This window comes from Haplochromis burtoni, unplaced genomic scaffold, assembly GCF_018398535.1.
Source record: "Haplochromis burtoni strain Fernald_Lab_line unplaced genomic scaffold, NCSU_Asbu1 Contig_252, whole genome shotgun sequence".
NCBI classification, from domain to species: Eukaryota; Metazoa; Chordata; class Actinopteri; order Cichliformes; family Cichlidae; genus Haplochromis; species Haplochromis burtoni.
Genome location: NW_024582613.1, coordinates 55,453 through 67,120, shown reverse-complemented (window position 1 = coordinate 67,120; position 11,668 = coordinate 55,453). Strand labels below are relative to the sequence as shown.

Here is an 11,668-nt window from a genome sequence, read left to right as displayed (position 1 = left end):
CCCCCCCCATGGTCGTGTGATACTTATCGGATTATAAACCCCAACCAACAGCAAACCGCAACTGCCCTTCTAGATCAGTGTCAACAGCCTGACAAAGACACGGAATAATCTACAGTTTTATACATTCCTGCTGCACTGGCCAAAAAAATACTGCATTAAAACTAAAGCGATGATCTCGAGTGAAAAGATGTCACGTTAAAATCTGAGGTGCTACTTTTTGATCACACTGATTAGGCTGCTCTGCGGCCTGAGCATTTTCGTTTAAACTGACATTTGCAGCGTGGAAAAGATGAGTAGTGCACTCTTCGGCATCAATGGGAGGCTGGGCAGCAGCAGAGCAGTGTGTGAATGAATCTGGGGTGTGGTGCACTGTAGCAGTAAGCTGGGTGGAGAAGAGAAGCACTTACGTAAGACAGGCCTGATGATGACTCATGCCTGCTTTTATTAACACACACTGCAGTTATGAACCACCTTTGTTATTGTCGCCACATAAGCCATCTCTGTTTCCTCATTGGTGAAATATCGACACACCTGTAAGAACGACTATTGAATGTGACTGAGACGGAGGATTTGCATAGGTAATGGTAAGCTTAGTTTATTATATAACTGACTTCATTCATTCATAGAAAACAAAGTGGGTTTATTCCATTGCCTGAGAGTGAGTCAGACAGTCAGACACAAAGCTTTATATAGTAAATTCTCAGGGAAACACGCTGCTTTGCTGTTTTACTGATTTATAAAAACAGTTCTTCAAACCATTAGATCACATAAAAGTAATACTTCACCAGGAAAATGCCCTAAAATGGCAATACCAAGCTATACCAACTTAGCTCACTGTGATTAATACATGTACAAACTGTCCGGAAGAGCGAGCAATACCCCGGACACAGTTAACGTGCTGTCTTCCTGATACCCACACATGTAGACCTCATTTAAAGCCAACAGGCGTTTGGGTTTAGGATTCCTGTTTTTCTTGCTTGTCTACATCACATGGCCTTGGAAGCTGACCAGTGCCAAATATTAAAGATTAATCTCTGGAAATTTCTGTTATTCACCATTCACAATAGCAGAAAATACATGAATATAAGCTCCCAGATTCTCTGACCCATTTCCAGCCGTTGTTCCTTTTTAGGTCATGTGACAGTGACTTTTTGTTTGTTTGTTTTGGCCGTGTAAAATGACGTGTTCGTTGTAAATGATTACATAAATACGATAAATACATAAAGACAGTTTTAAATGAATGTCAGTATGAGAGCGAATGCTAGGTTGTTTTTGTTGCCATAAATACACAATGAGGAAGTGGAACACTTTAGACAAAGAGAGAGTGGAGAATGGAAGGACTGCAAATCAAACTGGAACAGACGGAATATTGTATCATGACGCTCCATCCCACTTCTGGTGCTGAGAACACTAAAGTACTGTTTCTGGACTGCCTTGCCATAATGGCCCATAGAACAGCGAGACTACAAGACACAGAATTCTCAGATTCCACAATAACTATTCATGGAATCAAATGAATAACAGCTATTGTTTTGTTTTAATGCACCACTGGAGGGTTTATCTATTTTTACTTCTAGTTATGCATGTAAAATGAAGAATACACACTGCACACTTAAGTTATAGAGCTGAACAACAATACTGAAATTCTCCAAGTCCTGCAATAAAATGTTAGCCTAGGTAACTTGAATTATTGCTTATTTATTAGCATTTTAAAACTCAATTTAATTACTTATGCTATTGACAGTGTATTTGACAAAAAAGTGCATGAAGTAAGTTTTAAAAGCTGATCACAAAGGTGAGTCCTGCATTTGGCGCTATGGCATCATGTTTAATATACACTCGCCAGTCACTTCATTAGTTACACCTTGCAGGTACTGTGTTGGACCCCTTGCCTTCAGAACTGCCTTCAACACAGTGCTGGAAACCAGACAGATGATTTGAGCTTTGTGACATGAAGCAGTAATCACAAGGTGTGTACACTGTGATCATAAAGGGACAGGCATGGTCAGCAACAATACTCAGGTAGGCTGTGGTGGTTAAATAGTGCTCATTTGGTACTAACGGACCCAAAGTGTGCCAAGAAAATATCCCCCACACCATTACATCACCACCACCATCCTGATCTGTTGATACAAAGCTGGGTGGATCCATGTTTTCATGTTGTTTTTGTGCCAGATTCTGACCCTACCATTCAAATGTGGCAGGAGAAATTGAGACTCGTGGGACCAGGGAAGGTTTTTCAAATTCAATTCAAAGGTTTTTCTGTTTTCAAAATTTTCCTGAACCTGTATGAACTATTTACTCATTTCCCTGTTCTTAGCTGATAGAGGAGCCATCCAGTGTGTTTGTCTGCGGCTTCGAGCTTCATGTGGTGTTTGTTTTCAGAGATGCTCTTCTGCATGGCCACAAGCAGTGTGGTCATTCTCCTCTGACTTCATCAGCAAAGCACTTTCAACCAGACAGCGTTAGCTTACTGGATATTTTCCCTTTTCAGACCATCCTTCTTAAACTCTAGAGATGGTTGTGTGGGAAAATTCCAGTGGATCAGAAGTTTCTGAAATACTCGGACCAGCCTGCCTGGCACCAGAAACCATGACACATTCAAAGTCATTTAAATCACCTTTTTTCCTCATTTCGATGTTCGTTTTAAACCTCAGCCATGTCTGCATGCCAAAATGCATTGAGATGCTTTTGCCTTGCTTACCCAATAAAGCTGCCATTTACTGTACTAACTATGTAGTAAAGTAAGAAGCTGCAATAATTAGTACATGGATGGCAGCTTTAAGCTCCTCTTGGCTTGTTGCTGTTAACTGTTAGTGTGGGGTTTTTTTTTGTGAAAACAGTTTTCTCTTACAGCTAAAGGCAACTCAAGAAGACGTGTGAGACTAAATCAAAGAGGAAAATTGTGGGCAGGGAAATTAGAGAGCTGAATGGGCCAAAACCTGTGCAGAGCGTTCTCATTTACATATTATATAATTTGAGTCATTGTTCATTTTAAAATATTAATCAAAACTGCTTCAAGGCTGGTGCTTGAGTAATATGCATTTTTTAAGTTTTGCTACAGTGTAAATAGTTCAGTTGGAGATGTTTAAAGGGGCTTACTTTTGTTGGTTTGTTTGTGGGTTTGTTTTGAGTGACACGTGGAGATTCCTGCTATTGGCACTACGACATCAATATTTCAGGCACCGATGACGTAGAAGTACATCCCGTAGCACAGACATGCTTTTCATCTCACTCAGCAGTTCCGTACTATGAGCAACATATGGCCTTGTATGAATGGCATACCAGACAGCAAGACATTTCCAGCATGGCCTCCCGTGTAGCTCCTGAACGGGGGCGCAAAATAGACAGATGACCTTTACTTTGTGTTAGGTCTGCACAAAGAATGTTTTCTTTCACTGACTGAGCTGCAGATTAAAACTGCAAATAACTATCACTCTGTTCTTGTGCTTGGTGAGCGCAGGCTACTGTATATTACTGGATGGTGAATTTGGCTATGAAATGAGAGACTTCTGGTGTTAACAGATGGCCGCTTCGGCCTGCCACTCGGATTCCGTGGGGCTCTGCTTTACACATGACCCAGTATTCTCTTGGCCAAAACTTACACTTCTCTTCCTCCTCAGATAACATACATGTCTCCCAGAACAGACTGATGTGACTTAGAAAGGTTTTGAGTTCAAATTAAGTTTACCGAACCATAATATTTGTTTTGATTTTGTCGTTATGTTGTTAATTTTTGCAATATGGTAACAAATCACAAAGTTGAGCTGTTTGGCATCTTAAATCTAACTTTAAAAATCTTTTTTCCCTTGAAAACAAATGTGGGAAAATAGGAAAGATTGAAAATGGCTTTTTATGTGACTCCAAGCATCTGGGAATCAAATGGCAATCTCCCAAACGGGAAATTGGCATGATAACACATACCATTCCTCTGTAGTTATACATGGCAATAGGAAATTTCCATGTTTCAGTGCACTTATGAACTGACTAAGAAGAATTAAACACTTCTACGATCATCATGAGTGCTGGTAAAAAACAAACAAACAAAAGAATAGCAGGTATTCGTATCATAAAATATGACACAACCTTTTAGATATAACAAAGACAGCAAGGCTCAGGGGACAGAGCAGAACTGCATCTATGATGTCATCGCCAACTCAGGGACAGCATTCGCCCAAATACTGAGATTAGGATTATTCTCATTTGCTCTGAACATCTGCTGTACACAAACAGAATGTGACCAGCAGGAGTAAAAATCCCTGCACTAATGATGGCAGTTATTTAGATAAGGATGGCTTTTATAGCAGGAGGGCCAAACATTCATAGGATTGTGGTCACCCCTTTCGAAATATACTAATGAACTCTTATTTTATGGAAATAGCGTAAATAGTCCTCTGTGAATACCGTGGCTCTGTGTTCAGTGAGGGTGAACTGAATAAATGAGCTAATACTGTTAGTGTGCATCAGAAGCAGCTGTGAAATTATTGTCAGTCATGCAGTATGTTAAGTATGTTCTTATAACCACAGCAGGTGTGAACCAGCTCTGGCTGGCTTTTGCTTAGCCCCAGCAGCACAGGCACACACACACACACACACACACACACACACACACACACACACACACACACACACACACACACACACACACACACACACACAAATACAACATAAGCATAAGCTTGCAAACAGGCATAGGCCCCTTCCAACCCCCACCCAGAGCTAAATTCAAGTCAGTCTCATGCACATCTGCTTCACCAGCAGTGGCTGCTGAGTAAGCACTACATTAGCCTCTGCTTCCCTTCATAAATAATCATAACAGGACAGAAAAAGTCCCCTTATATCTCACAAAAAATTAAAAACAAAAAACTACTTGGTGGGAAAAAAAAGAAAGAAAATGACATGCACGGGCATCCATTTCCTGTAAATGGAAGTCAATCATCTTTCTTTATCAAAGGTTTGCTTAAAAAGTTCTGCCAGACTTCAGAATGAACTCTGTAATTTCACATGTTTCTTGAGTGAGCAAGTGATGGGGAATACACCGTCTGCTCAGACCTCACACCCAGATTTGAAGCTGGCAGCAAAACACAAAGTGATTCATAACTGCAGAATGCAAAAAGCTATTTTTAAATCTCAGGTGAGGCATTCCACAAATAACAGGTGTCAAGAGTGCTGAATGGTAGATGCATGGGAATCTCACTTCTGAACACCAGTTTGTACATTCTACCTGAAGATAAGTGTTTGATAGACACTAGTGTGCGATGGCAATAAAATCAGGTATTTAAAGGTGTGCAACCATTTACATCACTCTTGTTCACTTGTGTAGAGCACTGACGATACGTTGTGGGTCTACGGTGCCGTTTACAGATAAGTTCACTATGATTGTTCTCACTCCATTATCCCCAGGCACCGAACACTAGTTTTCCAATGCGCTGCAGCAACCCATTACCTTTGCCTAAGAGTGGGTGTCTTTTCAGACCTAATCATAGCTTTAGCCTGCAGGTATGTGGCTTGCCAGGTTCAGTCATGCTGGAAAACCCATCATTCAACAACTTTTATCGTCACAACTGCGAGGTGTTGCTAGGCACGTCTTTTCATGTGCTATATTGCTGCTCAGAGAGCTGTAAGGTTTTATATCTAACCCGCCAAAATATTCTCATTTGTCTTTGTCTCAAAGCTGGAACTAAAAGAGTTTTAATGTAGTATTTAATTCATTACATGCCATACGGTGACAGTTATTGGACAATGAACGGCTGTATGGATAGGGGGGCAATACAAAGCATTTCCCCCCATCTCTACTTTTTTTGTCTGACTTAGAAAGCTTGGCTTTGGTTTGTGAAACAATTTCTTTGGGAATTTATTACACCATCTTTCTGTCATCTGGAAAAGAACATTTGAATAAATCTCCCTGACAAGGTAGAAACAATACGAGACCTACTGAGCATTCAGGGAGCTGTAATGACACATCAAATGGAGAAAACAAAGAACTGCTTACCAATTCAGAAACTTCCAGACAAAACTCAAGACGTCTAATTATTGTTTTAAGGGATATGAGATAAAGTATATTGTTTGCATGGTATTATGAAATATACTTAATGTACTTTCTTTTCTTTCTTTCTTTTTTTTTACCAGAAAGTAAATACTTTCTTGTAAACTTTGTGTGTGAATGACTTCTTTTTAATTGGTAGCGTGAGAAAAGCAAAATGACGTGTTAATTTCCCTCTAAATGGTAGCAAGAGTGTTAAAGAGTTCTCAGTTCTTCTTTGTAAATAAACAAATTTCATTAATGGCTTTATAGGATATTGCCCCTTCCCCACCCCCTTCAGGAAATGTGCAAATCTTAATAAACAACAAACAAAAAAAAGGTAATTTCACTAGGAATAACAGCTATTGTGCAGCACTGTTATTAAATTTTATCACTCTAGAGGAGTGAAGTTGTAGAGGGGAGCTGTCCGAAGTCTTGTATCTGTGGTGGAGTACATGCTGTGTCATCTTCCTCTTCCTTTAAGCAATATATGAGTGACTGGGTGTGCCTGCACTGTGGTATTGACAGATCTGGCCCTGTCACTTGTCTTGTGTCAAGAAAGCCTGTGGGAGACAGGAAGTCGGGCTTCAGAGTGGACAGAAAACAGACATCTGACCACAGTGGCAACCTTGATCCCAGAAAACACTGAACAACTGCTTGCAACTCTCTCTGGATCTCTCAGAGCCCTGTTTGTTACTGACTCAACCACGTAACCACCTTTGTTTTGAATGTTATTGACTCTCAGTAAAAAGAAAGCAAAAGTCTAAGCAAAGACAAACAAATCGTATTCAAGTAAAAATATACAATATATTTGAACTATAAACTTTTACAGAATGTCTTGGACATTTAGCTTTACACATACTATACATAAGGGTCCAAAAAGGGTCACTTTCATATTCTTGTTGATTAAAAAAAAAAAATGTTCCCATGGCAACCACATTTTATGTACATCTTTATAAACATACCAAACAAAACAGCCCTTGGGAGCACTTTAAGAGGCCATGATGAGATACAGATGCCTTGTATAAAAATCCCTGAAAATGTCTCACTGTGAGGTAAGAATACACTGGTCAATCTCATTTCCTTTTATGCCCTTTCATTCATCAAACTCATTCATTTGTTCTGAGATGAGACGGGCGACAAAGCACAGCTAATTACACGTCATCTTTCTCTAAACATTACTTTTTCGTCAGAAGTAGCTGCAGACTGAAGAAGGTTGGATTAAAAAACAAGGTGGACGTGTACTTGTTCATAAACTGAATACTTACATACTTGTTCCTTTCAAATGACTAAAAGGATACTCCTACACGTTATACCTATAATTTCATGTTAAGGTATGGTCAAGGCCTCACCAACAACAGGTTATATGATGTAAAGGTTACAAGAAAAAACCTTGATAGAACAAAGTCCCATGCAAATAATGCAGCTTTGAGCAACAAGACGTACAGGGAGCGTTTTTGAAGCATAACATATTCAAACTTTGATATTTTGCGATAAAAAATATCACAGTTAAAATATATATATACACAGAACAGGCTGCCAGAACTTACGTGTAAAGTCTAATAATGTTTAGCAGAAATTTGTGAAAGTGGAAGAAGAAAATATTTATAATGTATTTAAATACTTATATAAGAAAAACTGGACAGTAATTCAAGGTGGGATTGCCGCAGTAGCCATTTCCCCCCCATCAGCTTAGGTAACCCCCCAAAATATCTCATATCGGTTCAAAGAAAACATTCTAATTGGCCAAAGACTTTTTTTTAGACCATCAAGGCAATATTGATGACTGATACAAATACAGGAACATCCATTGTACAGCTGGTGAATAGCAAATAACAGTCAAAGAGCAATGCTAGAGAAATGTCCTGTTATTATGGCTGTACATGACCATTCATTAATACCATGTATGTCACATACCAAAAGTCATCATTGTGTTAGATATTAAGGCATTGAGACTGGATCTAACAGAGTATGTTTTCTGCATATAGGAGTAGTTCCTTTTGGTGCAGAAAAACTGTAACTGACGTACTATAAATATCAGCCATCTGAAAGGCTCAGAAACCTCAGAGTCACCTCAGGAAACCACAAAAAAAGGCTGTTCTATCACATCTCATGTCGACTCCAGCGTATCTAGCTGAAAGACATTGTGATTGGTTGGTGTGGTGAAAAAGAGCTGCTCCTGGTTGGTAGAACAGTTGTCACAGGGACTGTGCAGCCCCAGAGTTCTCTCAAAGTCCAAGAGCTGACCCATGAAGTTGAAGTTTGGCGAAATGTTAGACTTCTTCCTCTTGACAAAGTCGTAAGCATCATTCAGAGAGAGGTGGAGTCTCTGCATCAGGTAGGCCACAGTGACGGTGACTGAGCGGCTGATGCCGGCCAGGCAGTGGACCAGGATGCCACATTGCTTTGACCTAGCCTCGTCTGTGAGAGAAAAGGTAGACTAAGGTCAGCATAACTCTTTGGTTATTTTAGTTATCAATGCCGTGTCTGCTTTTAACAAAACAAACACAGCATACCTAAAACGGTTACTTGCCAAAATTAGCAAGCAACCTCAATCTAAACAACACAACAAAGCTTGGCAACCCAGCAACCTGAAATCCAGACAAAGCGTGTAATAGACACGCCGGTCCACTGTATCCAATTCATGCTTTGCCTCTCCAAAAACTGAAATGTAGTTGTCGCAATCTGCAGTAACAGCAGAGGCAGATATTTTATATCAAGCCAACATGAAAATAATCACCAGAAAATGTTTAGACAGACATTAATAACACATTAACATGCATATAGATATTAGCTTAAACAACTCTAAAGATTAAGGGAATGTACTTGATACGTTTTTTGCTCACTAACTAAATATATTATCTCCCCCAACTGGTAATGCAATGTCTACATGTAGTAATGCAACTTCTGCCATTGTCTCAATTTCAAGTTTTGGAAAGGCAAAGCGTGAAATTGACACGATGTCTGTTTTACACATTGGCATGATACTGGGTTGAACCCTTTCATCAAACACAGCCCAGGGTGGAAACAACTTTTCCTTCCTCATTCTGGTTCATGATGCAGAACCGCAGCCACCAAACAAACAAGCGAAAAGCTGCGGTTTCAGGTGCAGTGACGGGAAGAGACGCAAAAGCAAAATTAAAACAGCGTTGCGATGCTGCTAGAAACAAAACAAAAAAAGGAGGACGTTCTCTTCCAAGGTTGCTATCCTGTATAAATGTGATAATACTGTCTAACACCTGAGAGCATCATCTTTAATCACCCAATAAACTCCCACCTGTCCAACAAGCACATTCGAGAACCAACTGAGCTAACTAATGGATAGCTCAAGCATGCTCATTTGTTATTTTATTATTAATAAAAGAAACAAAAGAAATAAAAGTAAATCCCTCATTTGTTTGTGTTTAATCCCACGAACAAAAGCTGCCAAGCCTACTTGAACTTACAACCTACTCTCACATGACACGCCTTGTAGCAAAACAAACTAAACTTTCTGAAAAGTGAGTCTCCGAGTTTTTTTTCCAACAAAACCAATATCTGAGTTACTCACCTATAAATGATATTGCCTCTGGAAAGAACTGGGACAGGTTCTGACTCCAGTGGTCCGAAATGGGGATCTGCTTGTACCTGAAGTGTCCATCATGCTCAAACATGTTGGGGAGATTGGGTGTGACATTCAAGATGTACTTGATGTTGTACTGGCCCAGCACATCTAGGTTAGTGGAGTCTTTGGCACAGCCCAGATAAAGGTAGGGTAGGATTTGGACAGGGAAGGCAGGCTGATTACTCGGAATGGGGCTCTCCTCGGACTCTGTGGCACTGGTAGGCTCGCGATCAGACTCCCCGTCGGAACAATCGGAGCTGATTCTGAGATTTCCGAAGCCCAGAACAGACACTGGTGGTGAGGAGCTGGGACAGGAGCTGTCCAAGAGGGTCTCACAGTGCTCTGGGTACTCCGTGTGGAACTTTACAAACCCACCTGGACAAGAGCCAAAGACACAAACAAGTCACATATACACATTTAAATCATTTTTTTTTTCTTAAAGTGCAACCTTATATAAAAGTTTATTTAAACCACATATCAATGGAAAATCGCTGCAGGGTGTTGAGACTGGCAGTACTGTAAAGACCCCCCAAAGAGGCCATTCATGAAATGCATGCCTGTTCCTGCTAGAGCAAAACATGGCGCAGCCATTTTGGAATTTTAATTGAGAATCTCAGTAGTGACACACAAACTTCTGAACAAGCTTCAAACCGCAAACACACAGCACAGGATGAACATCTGCGCAGGACTAACATTTACGTTTGTATAGCGCAATAAACATTTACAGTTTCGTTTTAAACCCCAGAAGCTAAAAAAGGAAACCTCACAGTTAAAAAAAAAACCTCACAGTGTCCCAACTTCTGCTCCACCGAGGGAAAAAAATCATTTCTTTGCCTTTACCTCTTATAATAAAGTTTTGCTACTGTTGGGCCAAATCTTACTTTACAAATTTACCTTAAAGGAAACGTATGCGCCGTGAGGCATTTTTTATCCTTATGAACTCAATTACAAGTACAGAACATTTGCATACACAGTTCTCTGTTTGTTGTTTGTTTATTTTAACGGCAAAACTATTTACCTTCCAGATAATACGCTGTACAGCCGTCTTCCCACAGTTTCTGAAGAAGCAGACCCAGAACCGACGTCGGAGTCCCGCTGTCCTGCCAGCCCACGGAGCACTCATCGTACAGAAGGACCGTGTCCGTCTTGCACCGTCTCATGAACTTCTCCTTATCCTCGTGGTTGGGAATGATAGCCCGGATAGGTATGTTTCCCTTTCTGAACCTCCGGAGCATCAGCCCCGGAATGGCCAGGTTTATGGCGGTCTCTATATGGGATGATTCATAAAGCTCATGTGAACGGCAGTCCAGCAGGAGGAGAGAAGTGCCCCCGGACTCTAACTCGAGTTGCAGCCATTCCACGCTTTTACTCGGCGTCACATTAGACATATCGGAGTCAATAGCATACTACTCGCAAGTGCAAACACTAACTACATAGTCCACCGATCGACGAAAAAAAAACAAAAAAACAAACAAAAAACAAAATAAAAGAATAGAAAAAAAGCCCTACATATCACCCGGAAAAAAAGACGTTAAATGTTGCCCCGCCAGTTCGTGGTGCTTCTGCTTGAGCGAAGAGATTTCCCCTTTTTCCTCTTCTCTATTTCCATCAGTCAGTGAGTCTGGTCTGCCCCCAACAAAGCAAAGACTCAGTGGAGACCTATTTGCACTTTAATTTACGAGACACACGTTTAAATGTGGACGCTTTGTGGCCAATAGTTTCTTCATCAACTTCAACTGCTCCACATCGTATCCGGGGCATCCATGCGCATTCTCTTCTTACCATTCCGATGCATGCATGGGAGGTTTTTTTTTTTTAGTTGACAGTAGAGCAACTCAAGAGGGAGGAGTTTTATCCTTACGATTTAAAGTCATAGCGGAAATATAGCAAAGTTTGTTACGACCAAGTCTCAATGAAACCACTTTTTGTCAATCGCCGTATCATGAGCGAAACATTTCTTTGCGATTTTGTAACATTATAGCGAGTTTTTATTTAGAAGGGAGCTGTTGGCACTCGGCATTATTACATTTTAGTAACACTGG

At 40.4% G+C, this 11,668-nt stretch overlaps 1 protein-coding gene across 1 annotated transcript; it reads right to left on the bottom strand.

Annotated features, from left to right (window-relative positions):
* Nucleotides 1-6,809: 6,809 nt before the first annotated feature.
* Nucleotides 6,810-11,436, bottom strand: LOC102311413 (dual specificity protein phosphatase 7). Its single transcript, XM_005939000.3, has 3 exons — nucleotides 10,645-11,436; nucleotides 9,573-10,001; nucleotides 6,810-8,443 (listed from the first exon to the last, which is right to left on the bottom strand). Exons 1-3 carry the CDS (start codon nucleotides 11,012-11,014, stop codon nucleotides 8,133-8,135), a joined length of 1,110 nt encoding a protein of 369 aa, XP_005939062.1. The 5' UTR covers nucleotides 11,015-11,436; the 3' UTR covers nucleotides 6,810-8,132.
* Between the last annotated feature and the right edge of the window lie 232 nt (nucleotides 11,437-11,668).